Source organism: Cryptotermes secundus, unplaced genomic scaffold (assembly GCF_002891405.2).
Source record: "Cryptotermes secundus unplaced genomic scaffold, Csec_1.0 scaffold131, whole genome shotgun sequence".
NCBI classification, from domain to species: Eukaryota; Metazoa; Arthropoda; class Insecta; order Blattodea; family Kalotermitidae; genus Cryptotermes; species Cryptotermes secundus.
In genome coordinates, this window is record NW_019742552.1 from 843,390 (window position 1) to 864,368 (window position 20,979).

Consider the following 20,979-nt stretch of genomic DNA (forward strand, 5'->3'; position numbering starts at 1 on the left):
ATTTTTCAGATTACTTGCCAAAATAGATTTGCGTCTAAAGCGTAAGAGCTCAGTGATGTCAATATCACTCCAAACGCGATCTGGAGATTTATAAACAGCTGCATAGTGTACTTCACTGTTACTAATGGGTATGCAGATCCCTGTCGCTTCTACAGAAACAAAGTATGGTAGGTCTGCATGGTTGTGGAGGGTGCCTTTTCTACCTGCAACGGCAGTTTCGCCTTTTCTTCCCTGGTAGCAGTCGATTCGGCAAAACTGATAATTTGGAATAAAGAACCTCGTATGAGGTTTCAGACATATCTCTGAAAACAGAGCCACATCCATGTGTAGGTCTTGCAACTGTTTACTGACTTCATAGCGCTGCCTTCTAGAGACATTAGCATTAAATGCTATGTCTCTGAGGGGCCTGTGAAGTCTAGTGGCCAATTTGCGTCATTAGTTTTAAGACAATTTTTGTAATGACCACTATTTCCGACTCCTCTGACACAGCATCATTGAATTCTGTCATGATCTGCTACCCTACAGTCGCCACTCTGAACGTATTGTCTAGAGACACACCACTTGCATTGGAGCACTGGACTGACTGATCTGCCGTTTGATGGTAATACTTGTGGGAGGCGGGATTTCTGTCGTGAACACAGGGGGTTGTTGCTGCTGAACATTGCTGAGAAACATCGCGGAAAATTATTTGTCTGGAACAAGGTAGTCGTCGGAGAAGTTCCTGGTTGTTGATCCCTCGTTTAAAAGTCTCTGCACTCTCCTGCTTTGCAGTTCCACTTTGGCATGGCTACAGCCACAGTAAGTGGAGGGGTTTGGTCGCTTTTCATCTTTCAGTTTGCAGTTGCAACAGCGTGGTATGGAGTTCTTCCGGTTATTGGTTTCAGGGCGCTCCTTATGTATGTGACGGTCCCCTCACCACAATACATAATCGAAGGGTTGTCTGCAATTTTCAAAGCTGTGACAAAATTGTTGGCAGTTGAAACACTGAATTAGAGCATTTGGGACCTTGTAGGCTTTCACCCTTATGACTGCGTGGCACAAGTTTGGGAGTTCGAAAACTCCGCTGATTTGGCTGTCTTCTATAGTGTTACTAGGATGAGTGAAGGTTTTTGAGTGTCCCCATCAAGAGATAGGCGATTTGCCGGACGCTCATAACCTAGTTCCGTTAGGCCGCTGCGGATGTCTTCTGCGGGTGTGTCGCTTGGCAGAGGTCTGATTATAGCTTTGATAGGTTTGTCAGATTTTGAGTGGAGAGTGTAGTAGCTCATGTTTCTGCCATCTAAATATACTCGAATGGCAGAATAATCGGCGACCTCTTGAGTGACAACAGGAGTGCCAATATATGCGCTTCGGAACTCGAATATACCCTGCTCCAGCCCTCGATGTCTTTCTGAAGTTGCAGCAAGTTTGTAGGTAGAGTTCATAATATCGGAGGTGGGCTCCCAGGAGAAGCTGAAGTCTGCCGCTCGTCTTTTTCATCACCCCATTCCGCTTCTGTACAATCCATTTCTGCTGCTGATCTCAGCGGACCCAAATAGTTCCTAGTCTCCGATTTGAGTTGCGTTTTATCATGTGTAGCTAAATGAATTCCCTCTCTCTTCTTTGCTTCCTGTTTGCCCGAAGGGATTTTCTTCTTGCTCGCGGAAGCCGTTCACTTCTGCTGGCCCGTTGGTATCGAGGTAGTTGGTGATGGTCCGTTGATCACAATACGTTCTCTTTGGCTTGACTTAGGAAGCACTTGAAGGACTTGCATCTTTACCGTGTGTGTCGTGAACAGAGCGATATAAAGGCTGTTGCCCTTGAGTGCCTTGCACAAATTTAATCGAACCTCCTTCCACTATTAACAATCCTTTGTCAACTTCAACTCTTAACTACACGACTTGTCGTTTAATTTTGTCAGACTAGCGACAGTCCCTAACAGATCGTACACCTCATTTAACAATACTAGTATTTCTGCATCTGGATATTTTAATAGTACTTTTTAACACGATTCAAGAGCGTGGCGCTCATTTAGCCAGTATCTGATAAAATCTATTTGTCCATCCATTCCGTGGTCTGTCAATTCACAGGACACACTAATTGACCCCTTATCGCAGTGTCCCACCGGGCCCAGTGACACTTTTCTTAGCACTTTACTACGACTATAAATTTCAAATGTTACGGTATCGCACTAAGCATGTAAATGTTCAATCACTGATACTTCCCTTATTAACTCCGACAGAGAGTCACAACTCAACCAAACACACTGATCTAATCAGCAATCCTACCAACAAGAGAGAGACTCCATCAGAATTCTCAGATACTTATATCGAACACTTCAGTCTGTGAAGCACCTGCAGAAAATCTTTTAAACAACATAGGTCACGGATTGGTTCCGCTCGTTTTCAGATGGTCGAGTGCTCTTAAAGGCATTTATTTTATGTTTGTCAATGCCAGCGGTAAGATCCGTATTTTAGCCCTTTAGAACACTAACGTCCTAAGCTAATCACTAGACAAGGACTATACACATGAAGATTACAGCCTTAATTAACTGATAAATTTTTATGGTCTTCGCCAGTAGAGTATTTCTTAGTTCCGTGTCCCACGGGACTCATTGCAATACTTTTACTTTCTGAGGGCTATGGGAAAATTCGGACTGCTCAATCAGAACCTTCGGTCGATCGGTCGGTCGGTTAAATTGCTGCTCGTCCTAGCCAGAACAGTAATTCTTGGTTTCGAGTCCCGTCGTGATCCATGATCAAGATTATTTTCTCTCATAGACGAGAGGAGAAGTCTGAACACTACTGATCACTCACCTTACTTTAGTGGTGACTCGATCGGGCACTCAACTGCGAAATTGCTGTTGGCCCTCGCCAGCACAGTGATTCGTGGTTACGTGTCCCATGGGACTCATGAACCTGACGGCTCTCGGAGCCTTCATAACGTGCCGCTCTCAATTAGAGCTTTGTCTGCGCTTAGTCATATGTATTGTGACATGATGCCTGAAGGCCGGAAAAGAGGAAGGAGAGGAGACATTCATTGCTAGGCAACGGCTGTATAAAGACGTTCCAAAGGCAACGAATATACACGCAACAACAGAACTACTGGAAGCGGTGTTTTCTGGCACTCGTAGTTGGTGAGCACTGAAAGTATAAGAGGCTTAAACTTGGCAGTGGTCACGCCTACAAACGTTCAAGATACTATCTGCCGTTTTGGAGTGGTAAAATAGATGAAGGCATGGTCTGCTGCAGAAGTCTGCTTTGACCGATGTCGTGTGGATATCTACAATAAATGCTTTTTATTGTAAAATAGTTACAAATTGTGTATAGGTCCATAAAATACAATTGGCCTTACCCGGACTCTGTGTGAGGGCTGGCACACTCGTGCTAAATTACAATGCAACAAAAGTGGCACCTGTTCAGCAAGATCAACTCCTCCTTTCGTCAAAGAGGCTGGCGAAGATCGGTAGGAATCTACTGGACCTCGAGCTGGGCTTGGACTTGGTAAGCACCGAAGCAGAGGGATCTCCATTCATAGAGGCCCCTTTCAGGCAAAAACTCGTTCAAACATAGCAGAAGGACATCAATTAGTGCGTGCTGTAGTCATCTGTAGGGTGTGTAGATGAGTGAAAGTTTTATAATTATTAGTCGTAAGCCTTCAATAAATTCAATAATCAGTCTAAACCCAGTGGCTAGTCACTAACACGTGACAACATTCTATATTTAAAATTGAAAGACTGATTTCTCAGTGATCTCTTAATTACAAAGTACTTCTTCAGTAAGTAAAAAGCAAGTAAAGTAAAGCTATGCCTGTAACAGGCCGTGAAGGCCCATAGGGTTGTGAGACGTTAAGGGTCCCTCATTACCTTGACAATCGGCTCAGAGATGGCGGTAAAGTTGTCAACGTTACGCGCCGGACGCGCTTCACTCCCGAGGAAAATTAATTAATTCCTGGTACTCATTTCTGTTGGAGGCTGAGTAAACCCCAGGGCCTAGTGCGGCCGGAAGGGTTAGGTAAATTGAAAAAATCCAATGACCTCATTGGGACTTGAACTCGCGACCTTCCAGCTTGTAGTACCTTAACCACTACGCTACCGCGTACCCCTTGTACTTCTTCATTTCCATCGATAATGAAGGTTTGCTCTTAAAATTAACAGAATAAGTAAACAAAGGAAAAAATAAACTATCCTTTCATCCTCTTTCTTTATTTTTGTCATCGAAAGCCACGGCTGAGTAATTAAGAGCCTTCATAGTCTGCAAGTCCCGACTCCGATTCTTGGATCGAATGATATATATATGTAGGCTTGATGACTGAAATACGTGTATTTAGAATTTCTCTCAATATCTTCAGGCATCCTGAAATGGGCCAAGATCGGTTCCTGATATATTCCCCAATTTGCCCTTCACATTGATCTATAAATTACGTAGCTGAGAAAGCATCGTTAAATAAACTAATAATAAGAGATGCAGCTTTTTCAGAAAATATACATGTATATCTCTCTTTTCAGAACTTCAGCATGACAAGATGATTACAGACGTCACGTTTTAGAATAATTGACGAAGATCAACGGATCTCTGAAATTATACCTGAAGGTATACCAGGGAAAATTGTGCTCATACACGACTTAGTCAGAGAAGTGATACTTTTTACAGAATATCGAATAATTATACAAATAAAATACAACTGAATTCCAAAATGAAGAATTCATTTCAAAGCAGGGACGGAATGGTGAGTACCCATCGAATGATTCTTCCATTTAAAAGTAAAGTAAAATAGGTCTATACAAAGCAGATTATGTGACAGTAGTTTCTGAGAAAGAAAATTCACGAATAAACCAAACCACAAAGACTTCTGTGACACTTATGTGAAAATCGAGAGGGTAACTATAGACCGAAATAGAATATAATGAAAAAAAAATTCTAGAATAAGATTTTAATGCAAGAAGTACACATCACTGACACTTTTGCAAATTTTCATCCAAATGCAAATATGCAAGAATACACATTATTCTTTAGAATTCCGATGATTATCCTTGGAAACCTCTTACCTNTGAATGATTCTCTTACCTACTGACTCAAAATGAGTGTGTTTATAATAGACTTGATTCTCCCACTACTTCTGAATTTACTATACTACATTCTTTCTGTTATGTTTGGAGTCACAGCAGTCATAATGTAATAATATTGATCACAATATTGATTTAATGACGACAACGCTTTTCGGATATTCTTGTTAATATCACATCACAGCGTACTATTTGACGTCGTGTACTTTTTGCTGCAGGATTTATGGTAATGCTCTCGTATCTTAATATTCTAACGCGAGACGTTTGGACAAGATCATTTTCGTAACACTTCATCCGGAATCGTGTACTTGGCATCGGCCTTCCTCTGTTCCTTCTTATTATTTTTGTTTCTATTTACGCTTCGTTTAATGGCTCAATTTGTATAACGTCAAATGATAGGTCTCTTAGTCGCTGAAGAGGATGAGGAAAGAGCGATAGGGGCCTAATCTGAGAGTCCATTCCGACAACTGCACGGAGGGACTCAATAAAACCACAAAACTTCTCAGTCAGAAAAGCCAGAATATTAAGCCGGGTTCTCCCAGATACGTAGCTAAATTGTTGAAGACTCGACAGCGATGTTCAGTCTAATTATTACTGGACAGAGTTATTATTATTATTTGTTGTGGTAGTAGTAGTAATAGTAGTAGTAGTAGTATTGTTTGTAATGGTGACTCAAGAATTCGGACTTCATATATGTTGCCTTTATTTGGACTGTCACTTTGATGAATTAGATAAATTCTGTATGTAAGATTCTAGCCTTTAAGAGGACACGATTTCTTGGTGTCTCAGCTGAGTGTGACTAAGGAACCTTCATGACTATATGCAATATATTTCTTTTGCGTGATATTATAGTATTTTGTTCATTGATCTGGGTCGATCCTAGTGCTTACAGTGAGCGATATTCGTCAGTATTTTATCGCTCTGGGTGAATTTTTATTATGCTGAATTCCTTAAGCTACTACAGGTTTTCAAGTTTATTGCCGTGACTCATAAAAACGGGACGAAGAGACATGCATAGTCTCGGAAGAGACTTTTTTAACGCCGACGTGTCCTCAGTAGTTCCCAGCAACTTTCTCTTTTCATGTCACAGTCCGTACTCCCTATTTTCTTACGCTTCATTTGCTCATTGTTTTTGCCGTTCATCTTGGGGTTGTACGCAAAGCCTTGGACGAATTTTATTTAAATCTGATCTGACGTGTTTAAGCGTACAAGGTACTCTAACATAGCTCTGTCGATTTCTTTAAAAAATGGCCTATAGTAAAAAAATCTACAGATAACATAAAATACGCATAGAATTAATATCTACAATTTGTCTTTGAAATTTTTGAGACAGCGAATATTTAATGAAACATATAGAGAAATATTTTACAAATCTAGGCAGTGTGGTTTGAATTTGCAACAAAGACTTGTTTGTAATAAATAACCCAAAGATAATGGGGCACAAAAAGAAAATCATTTAGGAAATATGTATATTTACTGGTAATACAACGTCCTGCTTATGTTATAATGGATTCTCTTTACTTAAAGAATATAATTGAAATAATTTTCTATCTTCACAGGAACTTGGTAATGTGAATCAAGCGTATGAAAATGATTTGGGTCAACGCGAGGCACAACATAAATTTTCTTTATCAACAGCAGTGCCTACAATATCTGCACAAACCGAAAAAGGGAATCTGGTATGTATTTTAATTGTGAAAGTACAGAAAAGTAGTGATAAGTCTGCTATTATGAAAAATATGAGGTGAAAGTGGTACTTTATGTTTTCATATATAATCTTGAATCCCTTTAATAATAAATACTAACCATCAGGGATCTGAAGTGGAGTTCCAATATTTTGAGATAGTTATAAGGAGTTAGCACTTCACATTAGACAAGACAGATGTATGCTATGGCTCACAGACTAAAATTGGGCACATGGATACTTTGCTTGTAATACAAAACAAACAACAAACTCCGTGACCTGTATTTCGCAAGCGAACTATACCGCCTAAGTGATCGCCGCTTTTCGGCGAAGTTAATGCCAACTTTTGCGGATAGAAGGTATCATGTGGTCAGAGCAATGGATCTCCATGGGCGTTAATCTCGGTTTTCTAGATCGGAGCCGATATTTCATTGAAATAGCTCCTCAGTTATTCTCACAAGGCTGAGTGGACACCATTCCAGACCCACTACTTGTCAGAAAATCTGGTAGCACCGGGAATAGAACCCGGACATCTGGTCGTGTAGCCACAAACTCTGACCAATAGAGCACAGGGTTTGTTAAAAATTCTTTCATGTCACTTTTTTTACATTTAAAAAACTAGTAGCTTTTTCTTTCATTCTCTCTCTTACTAATGTAGACTTACACATACGTTCTTTGTTTCCCACTGTCAAACACCTTACTTTTAATTTATTTAATGATAGCTGCACTGTCTGAATCAATTAGTGTCACATGGTAAGGTTACTGATGAATGAGGAAGAATTTGATGTGGCAGTCACCTAATTCAGATACTAATCCAGCATTTCCTGGAGAGTCTGAGAAAAAAACAAAGTAAAACTTAGGCAGCATAATTGGCATCCCAGCCAGGATATGAATCTATGCTCTCCCTAATAGAAGACTAAAGCGTTACCTCTAGTTCAGTTTATTTGTTGTTCAAATTTTGATTCCATTACTTCAGGAAACAAGCCACAATCTGTCGTTTATTTACATGTCTCTTAAAGCAGATGTTCAGTCAGTACTTGAGAGAGATTCCAGATGGATTTCAAAGATTTACAAATGAATGGAATAAATTTCCTGAAAGCATTTTTTTGAAACTGTAAAAACTCTGCTTCTATGGAAATGATTTCCATTGGCTTTGATGTGTTATTGTGCTTATATCACAGTGTAAACTGCCTGCATTTCTGATCAACATTTGCAAATAAAATCAAGAGTTGCCTCCTATAACGTACAAATGACCATCTGATACATAAAGGAAGACTAACACTGTCAGATATTGTATAAATTGAGAGTAACTTATAAATACCTTATGTACCAAACAGTAATTTAATTGTTGTAAGTAACTAAATTAAGCAAGAAATTAATTACAAATATTGCTTGCGTCAAGGTGCTTAATTATTTCAGTACAAAGACAACTTTTACATCATAATCTGTAATTAGTCAATTTTCATCTGCACCAGATATTTTTGGTGCTTTCATTGTGTAAAGGTGCTCTGGGAGTCCTGCTGTTTGGTTCTATCCAGAGCTGAGTTAAAAGTACTTAAAACTGGCTTCCATGATCCTACAGATAAATACAGTGCTATAAAACATATGCCAATATTCTAACATCAGACAATAACTTATACAGTAAATATAGTTATATATTATAGTTTATATTATATTATAGTTTTATACACTATAGTGTATAGTTTTCTGTGAGAAATTGACAGTTATTCACTTGTTGAAGATTTCTGCACTAGTACGAAATATTGTTACTACAAATACAAAAACTTACAATTGGATCCTGCATACATACAAACATTTAATTTATACTTATAATTATATTTTTTCTTGTTACTAGTTATAAATGCTATCAGTATTACACTATCTTACACACCTGACAAACTTCTCATAATGTGAATAAGAATATAACTTCAAGAGTAGTTATAAAGCTTAATAAACATTCATTCCAACATTTATCAGTTGTGGAAAAATATAAAAGGTAAAGGTAAATTTGTCCCTATGCTTAATTAATTAAGCACCTATAGTACCACCATTCATGACCTCAGAACTACATGGAGGTATGTGGTCAGCTTCATATTCTGGTCACTTTACCTCCCTACCCAGGAAACAGCTCATGGTAACCATTGGATGTGGGGCTAGGTGGATTCCAGAGTTATTCTGGATTCTATGGAATAGAGACAAATATCTTGCCCCTGCCAGGAACTGAACTGCAGTTGTACAGTCCTGTAGCCTTTCACTATATTGACTCACTTATCCCAGCTCCAATTTAATTTCATAAAACAGTTTGTTCATGGTTATTCTGTCACGGATTGAAAGGACAGCAGTCTAAATTCGTTTATATTGTACAGGGTGAGGTAGAAAATGTCACGGATAATCAAGACAGTCCAGCACGTCAACAATGGACAAATGGAGTTGAATTCCTCATGTCATGCATTGCCATGTCAGTTGGATTGGGCAATGTTTGGAGATTCCCCTTCACAGCTTTTAAAAATGGAGGGGGAGCATTTCTCATACCCTACATTGTCGTGCTCTTCCTCATCGGCAAGCCGATATACTACATGGAAATGGCCGTGGGTCAATTTGTGTCTGGGGGACCTGTCAAGGCTTGGGCAGTTTCACCAGCACTGAAAGGTAAGTTGAGAGGCAGAAGTCATCACAATGCGCACCAGTATTTTTGAGAGAATTATTTACCAGAGACAAATATAACAGGATAGTTCTATTGCTGATAAGGCCCTATGCAATGATGTACCTAAGATGTTTAGTTTTGTGGGGTGTGGAATCAGGTGGCATGGAGAGACAAGGAGTCAAACTGAAAGAAATATTTATTGCTGTTAACAAAATATACAGACAAGCTAGGAAGCCATGCATGCATGGTAAATGAATACTGATGAAATTCTTTTCACAGTGGGTGAGCATGTGTGAGTAATGACAGTGGTATTTTTGGCCCTGAAACGGGCCGGTTATCTGAAGCTGGGCATGCTTGATGAATACCAGTTGAAGTTCCTGCCGCAGAGAACTAGTCTGTGCCGCAACTTGGTGCTGGCAATATGGCGTAATGCCAGGTGAAGCTCTTGCAGTGGCAGGGTAGCTGGTGCTAGTGGCGGCGAAGCTCCTGCCCCACCTGGCTGGCCGGATGAGCACTGCCAATTGCTGGTGGAGTAAACTGTGGTGTTGCTACTAGTAGACTCGCTGTCATGGTGTTGTCTTGATGCAAGTTGTGACTGATGCTAGCATGCCAGGGGTCTACATTTTGTTATTTTTGTCACTGGGCGATGCCTGGACCAGTGGGTATTGGAGTTGCCATGGTGAGCGTTCATTTGGTAGCACTCACTTCACTGTGAGGGGCTGACACAGTTTTTATTTTTAACATATTTTCCTTGAGTAGAACTTTACTGGTAGTTATGTTCTCCCCTAATAAATCACTTCCAGCCACTACCAGTTAGTACCAATAAGTCTAATATTTCTTGATTCCTTTAGAATTTCCTAATGCCACTGTTTAAAGTGAAATTAACATGAACTGAGGATGAAACATTCCTTTTTTTTTTTAGAATTTTATAAAATGTAAAATGGCTCAAATTATATTTTGACAAATATTCTAGAAATTAAGATGATTTTTGTTGTTTTTTTTTTCTACAGGTCTTGGCTTTGGACAGATGTTTTGCACAGTTCTGGTCCTCACATACTACTGCTCATTAATGGCTTTGACAGTCTTTTACTTCTTCCAATCATTTGCTGCTGATCTCCCATGGTCGACTTGTGATAGAGACTGGGATATGTGCAGTGACTCCAAAAAGACAGAAGGCAATAATAGTATAGTAGCAGATGTCACAAACTACAAGAGTTCTTCTGAATTATATTTTTAGTGAGTGACCTTCTCCTTATAACAAAAATATGCATGCAATATTGGGAACAATATGAGGTCAGAAATTATATTCCTTAGTTGAAAAAATATGTAAAATAAATTTTATAAAACTTGATGAGATCTGGATTATACTGTGTATATCATGTAACAGAGGCTTTTACAGCGAGATTTGGATAAGATTAAACTTCACGATCCAAAATGATACCCACCTGACAACTTTTGATGTAGATTCTCAATATCATGTTCAGTAATTTCAGACATAATATATGCTGGGAGACAAAAACATGTATAACTCATATGTTTTCATTTTATGCACTTCATGCAAAGAATGCATAATAAAGCAATAAAATTTATTTTTATTACATAAACAAAAAATTAGTGTGGCATGGAAAACCCAACAGTATAATAATATATTTTTTACATTGTTCTTAATTTACAGCAAGTTCGTGTTAAATGAGACAGACTCCATAGAGGATGGTGTTGGTACACCAGACTGGCGTCTCACTCTTTGTCTGCTCTTTTCCTGGGTAACCATCTTTTTGGTTATTGTACGAGGTGTGAAAAGCTCAGGAAAGGCAGCCTATTTCTTAGCTTTGTTTCCTTATGTGGTGATGATTACTCTACTTATCCGTGGTGCTACACTACCTGGCGCTGTCGATGGTATTCTATTCTTCATTACTCCCCAGTGGGACAAGTTGTTGGATCCCATAGTAAGTTAGAATAGTAATAAATTTTGCAAACTTTAGTATGTTTTGGATAAGTTATGAGTACTCTGGAGAAAAGTCACATTTTTAAAAATGAAGAAAATTTGTAAACACATAGAATTGTAAGTAATGCAACAAAAGAACATAAAGCTTTGAAAATATCTGGAAGATCACATGTACATAAATGTTGTGATGTAGGGCTTACTGCTTTTAACCTGAATAAGTGTGTTGGGAAAAAAAATACGCTATGAGTAATTAAATGTTTCTCACTTCTGTGTTTCTGGAAATGTATGTATGAGGTTTGGATAACTATCAATTATTTAATTATTTAAAAAGGCATATGTATAAATGGAAAATTCTGTCTAGAATGCAGTTAGTTACATAGTTAAAATGAATAAAGTGCAATTTCCATGTATGTGGCAGCTAATTTCGTGGAAAATACCATGGCTCTAAAATTCTATAAATAGATGTCCCATGCTTACATGGGATACATATGTTGGTCTTAACACAGAACACAACACTGAATTGAGACTCCTAAGTGCTAAAATCTTATAGGGTGACCAAATGTCATTCTAGAGTCAGTGTCTAATGTTTTCACTCCAAATCAAAGCAGCAGTTTGCATGAGAGAATTTTGCTCAGCATGAAAGCTTCAAGTCTTGTGTCTAGAAATCATTAGTGATCAGTCAATATCAAATGAAAAGTAAAAAGTCTGATGATAATTGCTAGTGCAATACTTACTTATCATATATTAAAATCTTTCCATAAAATCAGCCTATTACAATTTACAAGTATTAAGCATCGATCAACTGATTTCATCACCACAGTATTTTACATAAACACAAAAGAAAGAACATAGACTGAGGGTGTTCGAGAAAATTTTATCACTGACTTGTACAAACAGGGAATAGAAAAACTAATCTTATAGACATCCTGAACTTTATCGTATCATGGACAAAAATAGTTTGTCCTAAACAATGAGAGTTTATTGTGCATATCAAAGATCTAGTGAATGACTTCATGGTGTACACTTTGTAATATCATGTAGCTCAGTAGAAGTAGACTGACATTGTAAATTTACTGACTGACTACCCCTCTATATAAGGGATCCATTAAATTTAAGAACGATAGTCACTGATTTCAGCTCCTTGTAGTATAATGTTTTAATTAAGACTTACAAGTGAATAAAGTTTTTTTATGATCAATAAAATATAAAAAAAAAGTTTTTAACTTTTTAAGGGAACATAGTTAAAGCTACTAAACAGTATTTTATTTCATGTCCAGGTATGGTACAGTGCTGTGACCCAGGCTTTCTTCTCTCTTGGAATCTGCTTTGGAGCTATTGTAATGTATTCATCTTATAATGACTTCCACCATAATGTCTACAGGTGAGCATTTATTAAATGGAACACAGTACTCCAACGTTTCAATCAACCAGGAATTTAAATTTCTAATGTTGTTAAAGTAAGGTAAATTTGGCCCTGTGCTTAACTTAATTAACCACCATGCCATGAAGGCGTATGGGCGAGTGGTAGTATAGATCCACATTTTGTTGACTTCGGAATTAGTTGGAGGTGAGTGGTCAGCTTCACAACCCTCGTGCTTTACCTCCCGGGAAAGAGCCCCTGGTACCCATTAGATAGGAGGTTGGACGGATACCAGCATCCCTATAGACGACATGGAGAAGTGAAAATTTTGACCCCACTGGGACTCAAACTCCGGCCTCTCAGTCATCCAGCCCATATTCAGTCGCTATACTGACTACACTATCCCAGCTCCTAATGTTGTTAAGGTACATACATATATTTTAATTGATTATCAGAAAATCTTAAGTGTATCAGACCCATTGCTGATTGTGTTTATCAGGTACTATTTTTTATTTATTTTCAAGGTAATTTATTACATAAAAGTTATGTTTTATACATTGTTAAAATAAGTTATCAATATCACTTTTATCAGATATCATATTTCAGGTATGCATTGTATTCTTATTTTATACTTTTCCCTGTTATAACACATAAAATGCTTCCTTTCTAATGAACACCTTATAAGAATGAGGAAAATAAGAATAGGATTTTTCACTTAATGTAAAAGGTCAATTATACAAACTCAAGACTTAGTTTCAATTCACAGAAATGAACACATAATTAGTAACTTTACAGTGATTTCCTTATGAAATTAAGTCAGTCACAAAAACTTCCATACCGCAATTAGTTAAGATCAAAATTAAAATGGTATCATGATGATATCCTAGATGATCATACAGTATTTTAGCTGATGATGATAGTATGACAAAATAATAATGTATTTAGGTTGTCAGCAATAATGTATTCTGTTTATGGTATTAATCTGTTTATATTACAGGGATGCCATGATTGTAACAACATTAGATACATTCACTAGTCTGCTTGCTGGTTGCACAATATTTTCCATCTTGGGAAACCTGATGCATGAACTCAAAATTACAAATATAGAGAAAGTTGTGCAAGGTGGGACTGGACTAGCGTTTGTTTCATACCCTGATGCTATTGCCAAATTTGACATTGTGCCTCAGGTTTGTGACATTTGCTTTAGATTTATATATAGCTTACTAATAGAATAGAATAGAATAATTAAATTTATTAAATAACAGTAACATATGTATATAATAAATTCTGGGACAAAAGTAACAAATCGAAACTGCATTTTCAGAAATAATCAAGAGCAGATTGTCTTGTGGAATGGTTGCTACTGTCTAGAATAGATTAAATTTGCCATAATTCTATTTAGATCCTTTCAACTTCTCATCTTCTAACTAAAAATATAAAATAATATATAAAATATGCAGAACTCTAGTACATATTATCAGGAGCATGAATACAATTGTGCAGGATGGCTAAACCATGCCCATGTTAAAGCATGAGATGAGTCCCTTTTATTTTCAGGAAGCCCGATTTTGAGTGTAAATGTTATTAATATTGCAGCTTATTTTTCTATTTGTATTACATACCTCTCAATTTTTTAATACCAAGTAATTATATCATGCACCTAATAGTATTAACCGTTTGCATAACCCATTGTGTCTAGACTGGCTTGGGGAGTACCTGCATTACAACTACTGCAGCCAAAGAGATTGTCTCAGTATTAATTAATTACTGCAGCATTTCTGTCAATATATTACTCTTGCTGTTTGAAAATTATTTGAAGGCATTATCATCAACTTTCCTGCATAACTCCACCCCCCCAGCTTTAGCAGGCAGATATGTAGTAAGTCTTGGCAAATCAAGTGATTGAACACATTCCTTTGCCGAGTAGTTCTGGCTTTCATAAATAATGTATTTAAAAGCAAAGAATTTTGTGATTTAAATTATTAATAAGTTGGCTGATGAGCCCTACTTTTGTATTGAATTTTGGTGTTGTGGGATGAGGAAACGGGAGAATTTGATGATGTGAATTATAATCTTGTAGCAGAGAATACCTCTTGGGCTTCTCAGAAACGTTACTATGCTAGCAGATTATAACTTTTGTTTTATATGCTACTGAAACTGTCTCTCAAATTATGAATGATACAGATTGAGAATGCTTGAGAACACAACAGGAAGGAGAATATTTCGTCTTAAGTTGGAGGGAAAACACAAAGTTTCATAAAAATGCATACAGAAGTGTTTCATGAAGTGTACTCTTCGTAGAATATTACTAAGTTAATCTAATAAATAAGGATGAAGTAGCATGCATAGGAGAAATATCAAATCGTGAAAGAAATTTACTCAGATGATCTGACGGAAAGAGACAAAGAAGATCCAAATTTTGAGGGGAGCATATTATTAAAACAGATCTTAAAGAAACAGATAGGAGTGTATGGACTGGATTCTTCTGGCTCAAGAAGGGGACTAGTAACAGACTGTTAACATAGTAATGAATCTTCAGGTTGCATAAAAGTTTGTAATATGTTAACTTCTCAAGAAAGCCTCTGTTCCATGGAATTAATTAGATATGTTAATGGAGTTACTGTTCACTTTAATTATAAATGTGGACTATCTAGCTCTTTGGAGGGGTGAAAACTACTTAACTTTGACAATAGAACCAGTAGAATTAGCAAAATTAATATGAACTACTTACAGTGGATATTATTCTGAGTATCTTAAACATATTCACATCATAATATTAATTTTGTTAAAGTATAGTTTAATGTTCTTTTACCCTCCCTTCTTGGACCTACAAATTACTTCTTTCTATGTGGTTACAGTATAAGATTTTTGAATGGTAGAATAAAGAAATAATACAAATGGTTTTTATTTGGTTAATTAATATAATTTTATTCTCTTTTAATCCAACTTATCAGGGTCATTTAAATACTGAATAGTTGTGAATCCCAACAGGCCTTCCTGAGCAATGTAAGTAGGCACTAAAATAAAGATCACAGAACACCCGAGAGGCTGATCTGTTATTAAATTTCAGCATTTTAGACTCCAAACAGATATTTACTTTTAATATCAAGTATGTACATTTGCAGCTAATGTAAACGAATTTTGGATTCTGATAGTGTGTTTTCTTTTTCAGTTTTTCTCAGTGGTGTTCTTCCTAATGCTGTATACACTAGGGATTGGTAGTGCTGTGGCCCTTGCAGCAGCAGTCATCACCATTATCTGTGACCAGTTCCCTCAGTTCAGATACTGGATGGTGACATTAGTAATCTGTACTGCTGGTTTTCTTGTTGGGCTTGTCTACATCACACCAGTAAGAGAAAACAAATATTTAAAAAAAAAAAACTCCATTCTTTTGTATGCTTCCTGAGAGCTTGCAAGCAGTGCTTCCATTGGATATCATAAGAGATTTGATAAATCTTCTTGAATGACATGTTTAACCCAGCGTTAGTAAGGTGGGTTGTCACAGACCCCAAAGACTTTAATTTGATTATAACTTTTTAAGAACGCGTAGCAGTGTGTTGTGCCTCAGTGTAGCTTCCCTTCCCGTAACCCACTACCCGATGCCATAGATGACAGGCTGTTGTGGGTAGGCATGTTTAGTGTGAAGACTTGTAAATTGTGCTGGGGTCCACCAGACCCCATCTTACCAAAAGTGTGACTACGAGGGTAATTCCAAAAGTAAGGTCTCCTATGTTTGAAAATATAAAATAAACATTTATTTTCAATTTTGGATACATCAGTTGAATCTTGAACATGTACTCATTTCTCTACATAATCGCCATTTCGGTCGATGCATTTTTGTAGGCGCAGTGGCAGTTTTTGTATGCCCATGTCATACCAGTTCACCTCCATGCTGTTCAGGAAACTTCGAACCTCAGCTTTCACCTCATCGTCGTTGTTGAAGCGCTTTCCAGACAAATGTTCTTTCAACTTTGGAAAGAGATGGTAGTCACTGGGCGCCAAGTCCGGACTATAGGGTGGATGGGTGATGATGTTCCATCCAAACTGTTGCAGTTGAGCGACGGTTTGTCGGGCAGCATGGGGGCGAGCGTTATCGTGGAGAATGCTTACGCCCTTGCTCAACATCCCTCTTCTCCGGTTCTGAATCGCCCGCCTGAGTTTTCTCAGTGTCTCACAATATCTCTCAGCGTTTATTGTGGTCCCAGTTTCCATAAAGTCAACCAACAATACCCCGTTTCGATCCCAAAACACAGTTGCCATGACTTTACCGGCAGACTGTGTTTGCTTGAATTTTCGAGGCTTAGGCGAAGAGGAATGCCGCCACTGACGTGATTGTTGTTTTGTCTCAGGTGTGAAGTGGTACGCCCAGGTTTCGTCGCCTGTGACAATTGAATTCAAGAAGTTGTCCTTTTCGTCAGCATAGCGGCGAAGAAATTCACGGGAAGAGTCAACTCTCTGCCGTTTGTGGTCTTCCGTGAGCATTCGCGGGACCCATCTTGCGCACACCTTCCGATAATTCAACTTCTCTGTCAAAACCCGATAAATGGTGGTTTGGGAAACCTCGGGAACCGAAATGCAGAGATCATCGAGTGTGATGCGCCTATCCTGATGCATGACTCGCTCAATCTTCGCGACTGTCTCATCAGAAATTGACGGTCTCCCAGTTCTTTTTTTGTCGTGTATTGCAGTACGACCAGATTCAAACTCCCTACACCACTTGCGGACGTTCCTTATGTCCATGCACGACTCGCCATACACTTCCACCAATTGACGATGAATTTCAATTGGTTTAGTCCCTTTTGCGTTCAAAAACCGAATAACTGCGTGAATCTCACACTTCGCGGTTTTAGTAATCGGGAGCTCCATTTCTAATGGCAACCGTGCCAAGACTGAGCGTCCTAGCTATGTGCGCGCATGCTTGGTGGTATTGGGGGGAGTGGGGGAAGCAACAAATGCAACAGGGTTGCCAACAGCCGCACGAAAAATTACCCAGCGCTTTGGAGACCTTACTTTTGGAATCAAAAGTTGCTTTCATACATAGCATACTAAAATATTATCGTTACTTCTGTGTCTTCCATATTTTTACATACCAACTGTAAGCAAATACTTTTTCATAAATATTTAGAGGATATTTTGAGAATAATATTTTTTTTTACCAGAGGTTACGTCAACTTCTTGATGACGCTTTGACAGACGAGGAGCCGTTTAGCGGAGATGATGATAGTGAAATTGATTTAGAATTAGTCAGTAATCATGAGTCTGATGCAGTACAAGACTGTGAGGAAGAATCTTCAGAGGAAGAATCCACGGGGGGGGGGTTAATACTTGGCAAAGGATAAGCAAACAAGATGGAGCAAAACATGTTAGGACTTCGAATAAGAACTTGAACACATAACATAGTTAGCCAAGCCCCTGGTGTTCTGGGCAATGCAAAAAATGCAAAATCAGTTTCAGATTGCTGGGAGACATTTTTCCTGATGACATGATAGACTAGGATTTTAAATAGAGCCCAGTATTTGAGTAACAGCTCATTTTAAAAATTTAACAACAAATATATACAAGACAATTAACATAAATGTTTTACATCTTTCTGCATATTATTTCTGAAAATATTTCAAGTATATGTAGTGCAAGCCTTTGCAATTGTTCATTCAATAAGGTATATTGAATTTAATTTATTTGCATTCCATAGATCCTAAGTAGGTTAATACCTCTGGATATGGAACAAGTCAAAATAATACCTACTGGTACAAGTAATTTTATCTTGAACTAATATAGCTTAATTCTACATTACTCTCTATTTACATTGAGGTATTCGTCTACAGAGTAGAAGGAATGAGCATGCAGATATTTTTAGCTCTGATTTAAAATGTTTAGTATCATTACTCAAGTTTTTGATACTTTGTGGTAGACTATTGTACACTTTTATGCCAGAAAAGTAGACTCCTTTTTGATATAGTGATAAGTTTGATGAAGGTAGATAGAAGTTATTTTTTTGTCTAGTATTCATGTTATTGATATTGGAATTTAATTCAAATTTATTTTTGTTGTACACAACAAATAAGAGAAGCGATAGTATATATTGTGATTGAAGAGGTAGAATTTTTAATTTCTTAAATAAATTTCATCATTAGAATGCTGAAAGAGATATACATAAATTCTATGCTTCTTTATTCAATTTAAACTCACTAACAATTCTTGTTGTCATACCAAACATTTGTTTCATGATTTTGCAGGGTGGTCAGTACATTTTGACACTGGTAGATTTCTATGGTGTCAATTTTACGGTTTTCATCCTGGGAACAATTGAAGTGATTGGAATTGCATGGATTTATGGTGAGTTTATTTTATATATGGCAAAAGTACTTTAAATCAGAGCCAGTGATATGTCAACTAATATCAGCTATTCCAGTAATTTGAGGAAAACTGCTATATGATGAGTGAAAGATTTTGATAGGAATATCCCAGTCTCCAGGCAAAAGTACACTAATATTTTTATAAATAATATTTAGAAATATTATTCTGTACATTAAGAACTCAAAGTTACCAGTTCTAATGATACAAAACAGTAATATAGCACAAGTATAAAACAATGAGCCAAAAAGGATTTACTCTGAATTAGTTTTCTTGCACATCTCATTACTGATATTATGATCTGAACTTCCACTTTCTATAAAGAGTAATTCATACTCTTTCCCATTGATACCATACACCATGTTTCTTAAATATTTGATAAATATATCATATATATATAATATAAAATAAATGTGATAGAAACATAAGTTATCACAATACTGATAACAATATTTGATTTCCTGCAGGTGTGGATAATTTCTGTAATGATATAGAGTTCATGGTAGGTAAGAAACTTAGCGCCTACTGGAGACTCTGTTGGGGGATAATTACACCTGTTCTGATGATTGTCATCCTTTTGTATTCAATAGTTACCATGAAACCAGAAACTTATCAAGATAAACCTTTCCCATCATCTGCCTATGGTAAGTGGTTTTAAGATCTCATTTTAAAAAGTTTTTTTACTAAAGAAAGAACTCATGAATCCACATACAGATGTGTCTGAAAAGACTTAACGATTTCTAATTAAGTTAAATTAACCCAATAACTTCTGTGGTGAAATTTTAATACTAACTTTGGATACTATAATTACTGTTTACACTTCCCTATGTTTTCCGCATATTTGATTGCACTCACTTTTATTTCATTCTAAGCAGTGATTATTATTATTATTATTCACTTATGTTGCTGAGCACTTCTTGAGAAGCTGCAATTGTGCAGCTACTCAAGAACTCACCAGCATTTTATGGAGCCAGAAGCTTCATTATTATGTTTACAAGAGCCCTCCATTGATCCTTATCCTTATCCATACCATCCCATCCTATCTCTCTAAGATCCATCCTATTATTGTACACCAACCTATGTCTTGGTCTTCCTAGTGGTTTCATTTCTTCTGGCTTTCCCCACCAGTATCCTATATGCATTCCTCTTCTTCCCAATTCATGCTACATGCCCTGCCAAGCTCATCCTCCTCCACTTGATCAATATAATTATACTCGGAGAAGACTACAAGTTTTGAAGCTCCTCATTATGTAGTTTTTTCCGATCTCCCATAACTTTTTCTCTCTTTGATCCAAATGTTCTCCTCAACAAATTCTTCTAAGACACCCCCAGCCTGTGTTCCTCCCTTAATATCAGAGACCAAGTTTCTTACCTATACAGAACCACAGGCAAAATTATAGTTATATTCTAATTTTTATGTTTTTAGACAACAGATGAGAACATTTAAGATTCTGAAGTGAATGGTAGTAAGCAGTACACCAGTTCAACCTTCTCTTAATTTCCTCCTGGATCACATTTTGATTTGTTATAGTCATTCCCAAATATCTGAACTGTGCCACATTTTCAAAACATCTGTTTCCTATTTTTATGTCTTGATTTTGCCCTGCATTCTGGATATGAGACCGCAACATATACTTAGTTTTCTCTATGTTTTCTTCTAGACCAACCTTCTTACTGGAGTCAATTAAAGTTTATATGTTTTTCTTTATGGTATCTACATTATCACTCATTTCATTCACATCATCATCAAAGACCAACAGCTGATGAGTCCAATTTAATTTCAGCCCCTTCTGGTTTTCCTGGACCTTCCTAATGGCATATTCTAAACTAAAGCTGAAAAGCAGTGGTGATAAAGCATCAGACCATTCTGGATAGGAAAATTATCAGACAAATATTGAACCATACAGATTTTACTTTTGTTTAAAAACATTTTAATCAGCCTAAATAA

At 37.2% G+C, this 20,979-nt stretch overlaps 1 protein-coding gene across 1 annotated transcript in view; it reads left to right on the plus strand.

The window, feature by feature from the left end:
• LOC111873283 (sodium-dependent nutrient amino acid transporter 1) overlaps window positions 1–20,979 on the plus strand; it is a 35,206-nt gene that overhangs the window by 10,454 nt on the left and 3,773 nt on the right. Inside the window, exons 2-11 of the mRNA XM_023867866.2 lie at window positions 4,487–4,707; window positions 6,604–6,723; window positions 9,095–9,377; window positions 10,383–10,608; window positions 11,048–11,318; window positions 12,595–12,698; window positions 13,675–13,864; window positions 15,850–16,026; window positions 18,914–19,013; window positions 19,499–19,675. Coding sequence (XP_023723634.1) covers window positions 4,675–4,707; window positions 6,604–6,723; window positions 9,095–9,377; window positions 10,383–10,608; window positions 11,048–11,318; window positions 12,595–12,698; window positions 13,675–13,864; window positions 15,850–16,026; window positions 18,914–19,013; window positions 19,499–19,675 — 1,681 coding nt within the window. The 5' untranslated portion in view covers window positions 4,487–4,674. The remainder of the gene's footprint in view (window positions 1–4,486; window positions 4,708–6,603; window positions 6,724–9,094; window positions 9,378–10,382; window positions 10,609–11,047; window positions 11,319–12,594; window positions 12,699–13,674; window positions 13,865–15,849; window positions 16,027–18,913; window positions 19,014–19,498; window positions 19,676–20,979) is intronic.